Source organism: Hippopotamus amphibius, chromosome 3, assembly GCF_030028045.1.
Source record: "Hippopotamus amphibius kiboko isolate mHipAmp2 chromosome 3, mHipAmp2.hap2, whole genome shotgun sequence".
Classification (NCBI taxonomy): domain Eukaryota; kingdom Metazoa; phylum Chordata; class Mammalia; order Artiodactyla; family Hippopotamidae; genus Hippopotamus; species Hippopotamus amphibius.
Genome location: NC_080188.1, coordinates 128,252,038 through 128,265,999, shown reverse-complemented (window position 1 = coordinate 128,265,999; position 13,962 = coordinate 128,252,038). Strand labels below are relative to the sequence as shown.

Sequence of the window (13,962 nt, the reverse complement as noted above, 5' to 3'; positions counted from 1 at the left end):
ATATCTGAAAGGCAAGTTCACATATATGAAAACTGCAAGTGACAGGTTGGGAGGATCAGTCCAATAATGCGTATATAATTATATTCCTATCATCAATTATCCATTTTTATTCTAAAAATTCTCATAATTTCAGTGTCCTTAGTTTTGTATTCAGGGTGTAAAAATAAAATTCTGATGAATACAGAGTGACCATGAAGGGTACAGCGTGAGGGGAAGTGTTGGTCGTGTTTTCTTCTCTAGGAGCGAGGCTTCAGTATTCACGACGTCAGCGTGCACGGCGACTTATTAAACATAATAACCACAGTGGTGAGAATCGATTGCAGGATAAACTGAGCCTCAGAGTGGCTAAGCCTCTTGCCCCCGTCACTCAGCTAAAAAGTAAAGGAGCCAGGGGCTTCTCCGGTGGTCCAGTGACCATGGTTCCGCGCTCCCAATGCAGGGGGCCCGGCTTTGATTCCTATCCTGGTCTGGGAACTAAGATTCCCATATGCTGAAACTAGGAGTTTGCACACTGCAACTAAAGACCCCATGTGCAGCAACTAAGACCTAGGGCAGCCAAAATAAATAAATAAATCTTAAAAAAAAAAAAAGTGAAGGAGCCAGGATTTGGAGACTGGCAGTGTTACTACAGAGCCTTGTCTTTTACATGGGGCCTTACATTCAAATGACATCATAAATCAACAACTGAGAAGACCAAGCTGAGTTTGTTATTTAGCTATTTCTGCATAGAAAGCACCTGAGAGCATCTGTGCCCTAAGACACAGCTTGAGGATTTAAGTGTATCCTTCTCTGTCTTTAATTCGTCCACTGCCATCAGGAGCAGCTCGCCTGGCCTGCTCCCCCCCCCCCCCCCCCAATACTCTACACAAGCAGCTATGCAGTTCCCAGAGCTGTGCTCAGTGAACACTAGGTGCCCGGTGACCCCAGTCCACTGAAAGCTACCAGATTCCCCTATGAGAGAATGGGTTTCCCTGTGTTCTGGACCATTTCAGCAAGACATTCCCATTGCTGTCTGAAACCCATTTTCTAGCAACACCCTAGACTGGGGGTTTGCAAGCATTTTCTGTAAAGGACCAGGCAGTAAATATTTTAGGTTTTTGTGGGCCATACAGTCTCTGCTGCAACGATTCAACTCTGCCCTTGCAGTGCAAAAGTGGCTAGATAACACATAACAAAGTGGCATAACTGTATTCCAATAAAACTTTATTACGAAAGCAGACAGAGGGCCAGCACACCCCTGCTCTAGACAATGAACTTCTCGAGAAGGAGGGCTGCGTCTTATCTTTGTAATTTCAGCCCTAGCGATAAAAGCTGTTCCGATTTTACCAAAGAGGAAATAAAAACACAGGATCACAGCACCTGACTCTGAGGAAGGCAAACACTGAACTACAACTGGCTGTTTGGGTGTATTTTCACTTGTGAACTGAACAGAGATGCTGCATTTTTCATGTTAGACCTGAGCTACTTGGGAAAATTAAAGCAAACACAAAGCAAAGGATCGTGTCTTCACAAACCCTCCCTGCTGGCCTGCGTCTCAGCAAACCCATGTCTTTGCAGGGTAAGTTCACCTACACAACCTGACACCATGAGGTACTGGGTGGTGACTGCTCTAAACTGAGTTTCAGGTGTTCCCAGGGCTCAGAGCTGGCTAGCTGACCGTCCTTGCAAACGCTCAGTTTTCTGTGTCTGAGTTTCTTAGGCAGGACCCTGTGGACTGGAAACAAACAAACGAAAATCCACACAACCTAAAAGCTGAGAATTATGTTTTATTTGGTGGACAAAACTGAGGACATAAGCCCAGGACACAGCATCTCAGATAACTCTGAGGGGCTGCTCCGGAAGAGGTAAGGGAGGAGCAAGTATATATAGGGGTTTTAGCAACAAAGACCAGGGAATCAGAACATGAAAATATTACTGTTGGAACTTCCCTGGTGGCGCAGTGGTTAAGAATCCTCCTGCCAGTCAGGGGACGTGGGTTAGATCTCTGCTCTGGGAAGATCCCACATGCTGCAGAGCAACTAAGCCTGTGCGCCACAACTACTGAGCCTGCGCTCTGGAGCCCGAGAGCCACAATTATTGAGTCCATGTGCCACAACTACTGAAGTCCGCGTGCCTAGAGCCCGTGCTCCGCAATGAGAAGCCTGTGCACCGCAGCATAGAGTGGCCCCCGCTCCAGCAGTTAGAGAAAGCCCGCATGCAGCAACGAAGACCCAACACAGCCAATAAATAAAGTAAAAATAAATAAATTTATTAAAAAAAAGATTACCATTAACTAAAGAAAACCAGGTATCTCAAGTTAAGAAATTCAGCGCTTTTCTATGTATGGGAAGATGCAAGAGTCTAGGCTTACTGAAATCATCCCTTTGATATGTACCTCAGCTATCTGGGGCCAGTATCCTGTGCTATGTCAACCCCAGTCTCCTCAGGGTGCACTGCCAGGGGATGGTTGCAGCGGCTGACTGCTATATGACTGGGTGGAGGACCCTGTTTCTATCCTGAGTTCCCTCAGGGCTCCGCATTGGAGGGCTGTAATGTGATGGCTTGATCACTACAACATCCTTTGTTTACTGATTCGGTAGGTAACTTTTTTTTTTAAGTTTTAAAGTTATTTATTTATTTATTGGCTGCATTAGATCATCATTGCTGTGTGTGGGCTTTCTCTAGTTGCAGCGAGCCAGGTCTCCTCCTTGTTGTGCTGTGTGCGCTTCTCAGTGCAGGAGCATGGGCTCTAGGTGCACGGGCTTCAGTAGTTGTGGCACGTGGGCTCAGTACTTGTGCCTCGCAGGCTTAGTTGCTCCACAGCATGCGGGATCTTCCCAGACCAGGGCTCGAACCCATGTCCTGTGCATTAGCAGGCAGATTCTTAACCACTGCGCCACCAAGGAAGTCCCAGCAACATTTTTTTTCCATTGCTAATGCCAAGACAGGTTATAAAACTGTCTGAAAATAGAACCTCTTGGTTTATTCCCATTGAGATGGTCTTTCACAGACAGGTTTTGGTTTGGACTTTGGGGGACTTGAAAAGGTCTTACACAGACTGGGATACAGTCACAAAACTAGTAACTTATAAAGCATATTTCTTTTTGTATTGACCTTGAAAATTGACGTGTAGCTGATTTACAGTGTTGTGCCAATCTCTGCTGTACAGCAGTTACTCAGTTTTATATATATATACACATATTGTTTTAAACATTCTTTTCCATTATGGTTTATCCCAGGAGATTGGCTATAGTTCCCTGTGCTATACAGCAGGACCTTGCTGTTTATCCACTCTAAATGTAATAGTTTGCATCTACCAACCCCAAACTCCCAGTCCATCCCTCGCTCTCCCCGCAAAGCCTATTCCTAACCAAGGGCAAGTCCCATCCGCTTGCCTCTACACTCCGTTTTGTCCCACTGTCATTCCCGTCTCCCAATTACAAAGCACGCTGTGAGCCTCAGTCTCCGCCTCTGTGAAACGGGCGCGATGCGCGTCCCAGCGCTGCCGCAGAGTTCCGTCACCGACGCGAGCCCAGGGCTTGGCACGCGCAAGCGCTCCAAACACGCTGCCAGCCACCCCTACTGTTACTCCCAGCGCCCGCCCTGGGGCCGGATAAAGTCTGAGGGATGAGGCCTGGCACGTGGCAAGGCCACGCCATCGGGGCAGCTCTGAGGTCACCCTCCCCGGCACCTCTGTCGCGACAGGGCGGCGGCCACAGCGAGGTTGCCGAGCCCCAGGCACCACCACTTCCGGCAGAGGCCGGTCCGGGGGAGCCGCTTCCGGCCGCGGGCGAGACAGAGGCGGAGCCGCTCCGTGGTGGGCGGGGCCTTGGTGCAGCCACGCCCGTCGCTTCCGGCTCGCGCCCTGCCGCGCCTCGCGGCCGCGGGGCGGGACCGGGTCCAGGCTCCGGACGAGGCTGCCCCGCCCTCCAGTGACGTCACCTCCGGGGCGGCCCGGGCGGGGCCGGAGCTGGGGCGGCTGCCCTGAGCGGTCTCCGCCGGCGGTCGCGCTGCCCCAGCACCGGCCACGTCCCCACGCCGGAGCGCGGGCGCTTCCCGCCGCCCCAGGGCCGCCGGGCCGCCGCAGGCCTGCCGCGCCCGGGTAAGGGGCCTTCGCTGCTGTCGGCGGAGCTGTTGTCACGGCTGCCTGAACCGGCTTGGGGCTGAGAGAGGGAGGTGGGGGCGGGAGGAGGGGTGCATGGGGGCACGAGAGGCCGAGGAGGGGGCATGGGGGCACAGGGGCAGAGGGTGGGTGGGCCATGAGAGGCAGGGGAGGGGGACAAGAGAAAAGATGAATGGGGACACAGAGTGCAAGCTGGTGACGACTGGAGGTAAGGAGTAGAAGGAGAGGAAGGGGTGGAAGGAGTCAGCTGGCGGCCGAGCCTTCCCCAACTGAAGGAGCCGGGATGGGAGCGCGAGAGGCTGCAGACAAGAGGAGGGCTTCAGGGGACCCCAAACCAGAGAAGAAGAGACCCCTGTCCGTCCAGGTTGGGAGCGGAGGAGGGGAAAGTTGGGACATTCCCGGATGGGTGGGGAGCTAAAAGGTCCTGCCTGGCCAAGGCCCCAGGAAGTGTTACCCTCAAAGACAGAGTTGGTCTTTTAGGCGACCCAGGCCTCCCCCAAGTCCGCTCTACCTGGGAGGGGGTTCTGCATTTCTGCTTACCTCCTCCAGGTGAGTCCAGGTGTGTGCAATTAGCTGTTAGGCTAGGGCGAGGAATCCACATCCACATGGTTCGCCCTTAGACATAAATATCTACTTAGAAATCTGCCTTTAATAATGGGTTGTTTTTTTCTCTCCCTGGAGGAAGCTTCCCTAAAATTTCAATACAGATGTTCTGCTTATATGCCAGACTTGACTAGTGGACAAAGGAATGTCAGATTTCCCCACATTGCCAGCAAACACTAGGCTCTCGATCAGCATTAAGCCTGATGCCAGAACTTGCAGAAACCTTGAAGGAAGCAGTGTAATTAAGACGCTATCCAGTGCTCCGGGTTCCCATCTGCCACAGAGACACATCCTTTGGACCACAGGATAAAGTCTATAGACACAGAACCACAAGCCTGTGTTCCTTAGGTTCTGATACCAAAGTTCAGCCAGGTGACGTGTCAAGATAGGTATCTGTGGTTTGCGCTGTATCTGTTTCCGCAAGCCCTGCTCCTTGGTATTATAGTTTCTCCAGCTTGGAGAAGGGACTGGGGCCACATTGCCACCGATAAATAAGTTACTAGGATGATGGAATGTGGTGGGTAACACTTGAGTTGTGCCTGGGAACCTGGGTGAGGCAGAAAAAGGAATTAAGCAGTTTGGAGTCTGATTTCAGGTAAATTGCATACAGCACCCTATATATAACAAACGGTTTCATAAAAGTTAAAAATCAAGCCAAGGTTGGGAACACAAGAAATTGGACATGGGAGGTGTTGAGAGGTAGCACAAAGTCAGGACCAGAGAAGAAGCATGAAGTCGGTGCCCAGGGCCACATTCTGAGGGTGTCCTTCTAATCGCGTGTGGCCTGGCTCGTGGGGGTGCTGCCCCGTCCCTGCAGAACTTGTGAGGAGCTGAGCCCTGAAAACGAGAACTCCCAGTGCCAGCTCGACCACCTCTCTTTCTGCCTGCCCTGCTTTCCTGCTCGACTCTAAGGTAGTCCTCTTGCTTACGCCCCAGGGGTCTCTCTCTGAGACCGTGATCTGCCCACCCTCCCCGGACCAGATGGTGAGAATAACTGGCCAGACCTTTGTTTAAGGCTCACTGAAGCCTTGGCAGGGGAGACGGTGATTCTAAGTCTTGTTAATGCTTTGTCCATTGTGAGTCAACTTTGATTAGCACAGGTCCCCACGTGGGAATCTGGACATCTCGAATATGCTGTCAGAAAGTGGAGGCAGGACCATACCAGAAGGATGAAGTCACAGCACGAGGGCCTGTCCTTGACTCCATACAGCGGGCGATTCCTGGCTCTGTAGGAGTGATCACAAGCCCAGGCCCCACTGGCTGAGGGCAGAGGCAGTGATGGCACCCGGCAGAGGTTTCCTGAGAGACCAAGGGGAGTTTCCTGAGATAGCTTTAGAGAGGTGTTCCGTGGGCACGCACACTGTATGTGACTGTGTGTGTGAGTGTACACGCATGGCAGTGTGCGTGCACATGTTGCCGTGTGTGCATAGATATGAGTGCGTGTGTAGCTGTGTGCCTGTGCACGTTTGCGGGTGTATGGCTGTGTGTGCACGTGGGTGTCTGCGATAGGGAGCAGGCCCGTGGTGGTCCGCAGGCATCGCCGTCTACTCACATGTGCCACTCTAGGAAGCGCTGGGTTTCTTTCTTCTCCTCCTGAGTTTTCTCGAGATGTTCATCAATGAGAGAATCATTTGTGCTGGTTCCTATCTTTACAACTGACTCCCGGGTTCCTCTAAAGTTTTGGCTGGCTCCTCACTGAATTTCTCCCCCGTGCTCTTCCTAAGGAGTGTTTACTCTTCCTCAAACCCTAGATGCATCTTCTACCAGAGTGGAGCATCTGGCTGGATCCCACATGTGCCACAAAGCGTGCCATGGCCTGGGAGTGCCCTTCAAAGCTGCTCTCGCCTCCTGCAGAGCCAGACCTCACCCGGCGAGCGCACGGTGCCAAGCCCGCAGCCCTCCAAGGAGGAGGGCCCAGCCTGGACGTGTGCCCTGAGCAGCTGTCTGTCGTGAGTGTCCAAGGCCCTGCGGGCAGGGCCGCCTGCTCGGCGACAGGACAGTGAGCCCGGAAAGGGCTCTGAGGGGGCTTTGCAGGGTCAGGGTGGGCAAAGGAAAGACAGCAAACCTCAGAGTGCTGAGCCGTCCAGTGACCAGGGGGCCTGGTCTGTGGTATTTTGCCATCAGAGCTTCTGCCTTCTCGGGTAGCCCCAGAGAGGGGTCCACAGGCTGAGGGATGGGAACTGTGTGGTCCTCTGGGCCCTCTTCTGTTTCAGTGAGGTTCTGTCTGGGCTCCGTGTCGTGATACCACGATACTGTGGGAGCCCCTCACTGCACGGGCAGGAATGCTGCATCTCACTGATGTAGGGTTGGAGGGGACGCCTCATAGCGGAAGGGGCCTCAGGAGGAGACCGACTAGAGGCTGTCCCTGGATGAAAAATGGGACAGCCTGTGTGTGTTCCAGGGTGAGGAACTGGACGGCAAGGAGGAAATCCACGCGGCCCCTTGAGTCAGTTCCTCCTGTCTCAGCTAGAGCATCAGCTGTGAAGTGCCAGAGCCAAGTTCCACCCGCTGCCTGCCTTTTTTTTTTTTTAATTTTTATTTATTTATTGGCTGTATTAGGTCTTCGTTGCTGCACTCAGGCTTTTCTCTAGTTGTGGTGAGCAGGGGCTACTCTTCGTTGCGGTGCACAGGTGTCTCATTGCAGTGGCTTCTCTTGTGGAACACGGGCTCTAGGCACATGGGCTTCCGTAGTTGTGACATGTGGGCTCGGTAGTTGTGGCACATGGGCTTAGCTGCTCCACAGCCTGTGGGATCTTCCTAGACCAGGGCTCAAAGCTGTGTCCCCTGCGTTGACAGGCAGATTCTTTTTTTTTTTTTTTTTTTTGTCAGTCAACAGATCTTTATTTTTTTTTCTATTTTATTTATTTATTTATTTTTGGAACCTTTATTGAGATACAGTTAACATACAATAAACTGCATATATTTAGAGCGTCCAATTTGGTATCCCAATCTCCCAATTCATTCCCCCCCAACCCTCCCCGCTTTCCCCACTTGGTGTCCATATGTTTATTCTCTACATCTGTGTCTCTATTTCTGGACAGGCAGATTCTTAACCACTGCACCACCAGGGAAGTCCTGTGCCTGTTTTTGTAAATAAAGTTTTATCGGGACACAGCCACTCCCATCACATACCTCCGGTCCATGACTGCTTTTGCAGACTTGAGTGGCTAAGATAGACCTTTTGGCCCACAAAATCTAAACTATTTGCTCTCTAGCTCTTTACAGGAAAACGTTTGCCGACTCTGCTCTAGGGGTTTGCAGTGAGGGGCAGCAGAAGGCCTGGGGTGATTCAGGAAGCCCCTGTCACATCCAGGGCTCAGACGTGGGGCACATGTTGGGCTCAGTGGTGGCGGCATTTTTTTTTTTTTTTTTTGGCGGCATTTTTAATGCATTCAGTGGACATGACTGGCCAAAGAGAGAGCCACTGAAATACATTTATTTACGGAGAGTGCAGCTGCATTTGCTTCAGCTGATGGAGGGGGTGTGTGAGCTCTTCGTGCCTGAAACCTCCCTAGTCCCGTCTTCCCCCCCATCATGACATTGGTCTGTTTCTTCTCTCCCCACCCCGCCCCCACTTGTTTCTGTCAGAACAAAGAATGCCTTTTGCACTGGAGAAAACAGATGCAAATCTGTGGTTTGCAGAACTGGGGAACCTTTTTAAAACTAAGACACCAGGAGTCCTTGCCGAAGGTTTTGGCGGGAAAGTGCACCGTGAGGCTAAAGCAAAGTTAGTGACTCTCAGAAAGGGATTAGAAGCATGGGGCGGGGGGAGCTTTCCAGCAGAGTGTGTGCTCAGAGGGGTTTCTCAGTCTTGGGACCACTTTGCAAGAGTCCCCGCAGCTCGCAGGAGGCAGAAAGCCACCCCTAGATGCCCCTTTATGCCGCACGAGGGCTGATTTTGTGTGGCTGCCAGCGGGGCTGGAAGTGCTGCTTGAGGGGGCTGGGCTGGGCTGGAACAGCAGGTATTTCACGTGTCCAGTGGGGGTGGGCATAGGGGAGAGGCGGGGGGTCAGACTTTGAAGGGCACCTTGCCATGCTAAGGAGCTTTGGAGTTCTCCTGGGAGAGCAGGGGGTTTAAGCAGCGGAGGCAGGGTCAGCTTTGTGGGTTGCAGAGACCTTTCTGGCAGCCGTGGCGTGGCAGATAGAGCAGGCCCAGGATGGGGATGCTTGAAGGTGACCCTTGGGGCTTCTGGGAAGCCAGTGAGCCTGCCCTGCTTGGCAGGAGGCAGCCTGGCCTCAGGGCTGTGGAGGGCAGACTTAGCATCCGTGCCGGGGCGAGGAGTCGGTCGGGACGTTCGTTCAGAGTGACCTGAAGGCTCCCTTCCAGGATGTTCTGTGGAACTCAAGAGCTTTGCCAGGACGGCAAGGGGAAGGCCGAGGACCTCGGGCGTCTTCAGGCGGGACTGACGGTGGAGGCCCCCGCCGGGAGTCACCTGCCCTCAGACTCCCAGCAGCCTGTGCTCTGCTGGCCCGGTGCACACGTCGAGCCGGACTCACCCTGGTTGCACACGGTGGGGCTGTTGTCCAGGGCGGGCCTGGGCCTCACAGGCGGCCACATGGGATTCCGGCGGTTGGGCGGGGCTGAGGACAGGATCAGGACCACCCAGGACCAGCAGGGCATAAAGGGACGGAACCCTTGAGATCACCTGGCCCCTCAGCTCCCCTGTGGTGAGGGAGCTCAGCCTGCCAGCACGTGGGAGGGACCCCCAGCCCCTGTGCGCTCAGGAAGCCAGTCCTGGCCGCACCCAGCCCTCACCCTGGTGAGGCTCAGCTGTGGTGGCATCTCTGTAAGATCTACAGTCGCACCGTCACCCTCGGAGACCAGGGCTTCGACGACCAGGTCCACTCAGCCCACCCTCTGTCCCTCGCTGTGGAACCCCCTTACTGAGTCTCTCAGCCTCCTCGGGCCTTGCCCCCCCCCCCCCCCACCGCCTGCATCGCCGCCCCCGCTGCCCCCTTGTTGGAATACCTTTGCACACTTGTCATACCCCTGCCTTAGGCCTGCAGGGGCTCCCATTCCCCGACAGCCAAATCCAAGCTGCCCCGGGGTGGCCTGTCTCTCTCTAGTTTAACCCAAGGCCTCACCACACTGTCCCCTGGCCCGGCTGTTGTCACCTACTGCTCCCCCCCCACTTGCCTCCCCCACCACTTTCCCACCAGGTGGATCCCATCCATCGTTCAGAACGTGGCCCAGGTGTTACTTAGCCAGGAAACCTTCCCTGGCACCCCGCCCCCACCCCCCACCGGCTGAATTCAGTGCCGCCCCTGGGCCCCTGCAGCACCCTGTCCTCTCCCACCCACCTCTGGGGCCTCCACACAGAGGACCAGCCTCCACCTTACCCTTCACAGCCTGTCCAGGTGCCATCTCCTCCCTGTTTCCCGACACTGAGTCACTCTGCACTTGCACGGACCTCTTTTCTTTGTCTCCCCCTGGAGGCAGGCTCCTTGGAGGAGAGAGATGTGTGGCTTTTATCTTTTTGTCCTGAGTGCACTGCCTGGCACAGGAGCAGGCACTCAGGGAATACTGGATAAATGGATGGATGGGTGTTGGGGTGATGGGTGATGGATGGGTGATGGCTGGCTGGCTGAGTGGCATCTCTGCATGTGGTCAGCCGTCACGGGTGCAGACAAGTGCGTTGGGCCTGCTCTGGGTCTTGCAGGCCACAAGAGAAGTTGAGGAGGAAGACTTGGATGACCTTAGTGATTGGAAGACTCGGCCCTGTCTCTGCTGCTCTTTGATCCTCTGAACTCTGGGGTGGGATAGTGAGATACGTAATGAAATTGAGTCCAGAAGTGCTTTAAACCCATCCGAGCAGGCACTGGGCAGGTCCCTGGACACGTGGCTGAGAAGTGTTACGCTCTTCCTGAACACCAGGCCTGGGGAGAAACGTTGGGCTGGGTGTGCACCTTGGGTCCTGCCGGAGCCCTCCACAGCCGGTGCGGTGCCCGCGCCCCATGCGTTACTGACCTCCGCCTTCCTTCTTGACCACAGATCCCTTGGCCAAGCAGCAGGGCACCGTCAGCAGCCTGAGGAGTAGCCAGCTGGGAGCCTCGGGGACCGCCCAGCCTTGCTCCCGGCTCACCTGCAAGATGTGGACAGCCCTCGTGCTCGTTTGGATGTCCTCCTGGTCCTTATCTGAAAGCCAGCTGGCAGCCCAGCATCCCGGTAAGTGAGAAAGCTGTGTGACGGCCACATGGGCCTGCAGGGCCCGGAGCTCCCGGTGCTGGGCTGGGAAGGCTTGTCGGGCTAACGTGGGACCCAGCCTAGGAGCCCTGCGAGGGTTACTTACTTGGCCCTGCAAAATTTCATTTCTTCCATAAACCTAGTTGATCCGCACATCACATGTTAGGTCGTGCTTCTCTGTGCCAGGCGCTACCCATCTCCAGGAATCCTGCTGCGAATCCTTTCATAAAGCCAAGAATTCTTGCGTGGTGGGAATATCTGGGCAACACTTTATCTGCTGTGTAAACCTGGGTGTGTGTTGGATGGTTTTTTTTTAATGGTGAATCACACCTGTAATGAGACTTCCTCTGATATTTTGGGAATTGGATCAAAGAGCGAAGCTCTGAAGGCTTCCATGGGCTTGGGGTTCAGAGAGAGCAAAGCAGTTTTTAAATCAAAGTGCCGAGCGCCTCTCTGATGGGCTGCAGGCCAGACATATGCAGTGAGGAGATGAGAGGGAAACGGGTTTGCCGGGCTGAGAAGCGAGGTACCACACAGCCACCCCGGCCAGCCCCGTGAGCCAGATAGTAAGACAGTCTCTGAGTAATCCACCTGCATGGGATTGAAAGTGACCGAATCTTCTTCTCTTTTCTGACTAACGATACTCAGTCCTCAATGAGACGTGGGAGAGTTCAGAACAAAACTCATCCGTGGAAACAGTTACAAGAGTCTTGAATGAAACGTCTGAAAGAATGACCTCAGTGACACCATCTCCCGTCACGTTGACCACAGGGACTTGGGGAGGTGACCCCAACTCTCCTGCGGTCAAAGCAGGGGCAACACACAGGACAGACACGAGCGCCTCAGCGACGGTGGAAGGGACCCCCCACGGAGCCACCTCCAGGGCACTCACGCCACCCACCCCAGCACCAGCCCAGTGGACGCCCTCATCACCCCGCACACGGGCATCCGGCAACAACACATTGCCTAGGCCAGCGATGCCCACGCCACCCACGCCGGCCACAACACCCACCCCCACCACAACACCCACTCCGGCCACGGGTGCTCAGACCACTTTTGCACCCCCGGCAAGTGTAAGCAGCCCCCCGGGCTCGCACGGTTCTCCCGGGCTCACCCCCAGCCACTCCACAGCCAGCCCCGCGGCGCCCCAGAGCCCCCAAGCACTTAACATGTCCACACAGGGCCCCACCGTCCAGGCGCCAACAGCAACCCGGACTGTGGCCAACACAGCAAGCAGGCCTGCGCCCACCCTCTTAAACACAACGCTGGAGCCCACCTCGCCCCCCTCGGCTTCCGTGTCCACGACGGTGGGGACCACGACCGAGGCCCCCGAGCTGGCTGCCAGCACAGCGCCAGCACCTGCCCCTCACACCAGCCCGGCCCCCACCACACGGCCCAGCCCTGCCGCATCCTCGCCGCGGGCCGCGGGGCCGAGCACCGCTCAGACGCCGGAGCAGGCCGAGCCTGAAGCCACACCTGGTACTGCTTCCACGGGGCCGACCCCCGGGAGCTCAGGGGACTCCACGGTGCCAGCCACAGACTCATGCCAGCTCAGCACCCAAGGCTGGTACCTGGTGGTCTCCAGCGAGCCCCTGGCCCAGTCCCCAGTGAACAAAAGTTTTCTCCTGGCGGTGCTCTTGCTGGGGGTCACCCTCTTCGTCACAGTCCTGGTTCTGTTTGCCCTGCAGGCCTACGAGAGCTACAAGAAGAAGGACTACACGCAGGTGGACTATCTCATCAACGGCATGTACGCCGACTCAGAGATGTGAGGGGACGGCGCTCTGCCGGGCCGGGCGCTGGGCCCTTCGCCTCCTTCCATGTTGCCTCTGAGGGCAAACCGAGTGCTTCCAGATTCTTCCGGTGCAATTTAGGAGACATGCCAGATGCTTAAACACATTTAATTGCCGTCAGATTAATTCCACAATCACTAAAGAGTTGCTGCTTTTTTCATATTTATTTTTGTAACGATCACGTTGACGAGCAGTGATTCTGCCTTGGGGTGGGGCGGGTGGCCCCGGGGTGGGTCCCGACCTGAATTAAAGCAATGACCCTTTCCGCTTAGACTGTGTCTCCCCATTTGTGTGGGCTGCGTCCCACCCCCCATGGCAGCCGGGGCAGGAGGGCCTTTTCGAGATGCGCGTGACGGGGTGTGTTTTTGTGAGTGTTGAAGGTAACACGAAGCCCTGGCTGTCTGCTGTGTCTGTGCCACTCCCCTGGGCTTCGCTCTTGGGCCAAATCTGCCCCACCCTCGGCAGGAGGAGCCCCAACCTTTGAGGCACCACGTAGAGACGAAGCCCCTTCCTCTAATCCAGGGGTCCTCAACTCCCTGTTAGGAACCGGGCGACGGGCAAAGCGTCATCTGCTGCTGCCCCGTTGCTCGCATTACCGCCTGAACCCGCCCCGCGCCCCCCACCCCCACCCACCCAGGTCCATGGAAAAACTGTCTTCCATGAAACCCGTACCTGGTGCCAAAAAGGTTGGGAACTGCTGCTCCAGTCCTCCTCTAATGGTTCTTTCTCAGGACTGAGGTGCTAGATGCGTGGAGCCTGCTTTGGGCACCTAAGCCGAATGCAACATGTAAAGCACACGTGAGCTACACAGCGTAGCCAGGTTGGCGGGACCTGCCCAGATGACATGTGCGTAGCCAGGTTGGCGGGACCTGCACAGCTCACGGTGTGCCCTGGCCGCATGGAAACCCTAGAAGCTGGTACAGTGGGACAGTCATTACTAGTACTTCGCCCCAGGTCACCCCAGAACCCAGGGGAGCCCCTGGCCTGAGCGAGCCCAGAGCCCTCTTCTCAGCAGGAGGATTGCCCCTGGGCCAGGCCCCACGTCTCGAGCAGCCCTCAGAGGCCACCCCATGTGCTTGTCACACACCACACGCTGTCCTTGTGCTTAATGCACAAAACTCAGCCCTCACCCCCATCCCAGCAGATCAGGGCTCTGATACCTATTTTAAAGGCAGGGCCACTGGAGACCTAACTCGGCCACTGGAGACCTAACTCACCCACTGAGGGCCACAGTCAGGGTTAAACCGGTTCCAGAGTCCAGCTCTTGCCTTAACTACTTCGTT

At 55.3% G+C, this 13,962-nt stretch overlaps 1 protein-coding gene across 3 annotated transcripts; it reads left to right on the top strand.

Moving 5' to 3' along the window:
* The first annotated feature begins 3,933 nt into the window (after positions 1 to 3,933).
* On the top strand, positions 3,934 to 12,981 carry C3H11orf24 (chromosome 3 C11orf24 homolog). 3 transcript variants are annotated; one of them, XM_057730070.1, is made up of 4 exons: positions 3,934 to 4,081; positions 6,457 to 6,654; positions 10,698 to 10,871; positions 11,538 to 12,981. In XM_057730070.1, the coding sequence occupies exons 3-4, from the start codon at positions 10,796 to 10,798 to the stop codon at positions 12,656 to 12,658; spliced, it is 1,197 nt and encodes a 398-aa protein (XP_057586053.1). In that variant the 5' UTR covers positions 3,934 to 4,081; positions 6,457 to 6,654; positions 10,698 to 10,795; the 3' UTR covers positions 12,659 to 12,981. The 3 variants fall into 3 exon arrangements, with proteins under 3 accessions (XP_057586053.1, XP_057586054.1, XP_057586055.1); XM_057730071.1 differs by lacking the exon at positions 3,934 to 4,081 and adding an exon at positions 4,270 to 4,466; XM_057730072.1 differs by lacking the exon at positions 3,934 to 4,081 and adding an exon at positions 4,497 to 5,617.
* The last annotated feature ends 981 nt before the right edge of the window (positions 12,982 to 13,962 follow it).

Excerpts from the sequence above, each read along its gene's own strand:
- C3H11orf24 (XM_057730070.1), top strand. The coding sequence starts at position 10,796 with ATGTGGACAGCCCTCGTGCTCGTTTGGATGTCCTCCTGGTCCTTATCT. Across the intron at positions 10,872-11,537 it reads GCTGGCAGCCCAGCATCCCG|TCCTCAATGAGACGTGGGAG; the intron begins GTAAGTGAGAAA and ends AACGATACTCAG.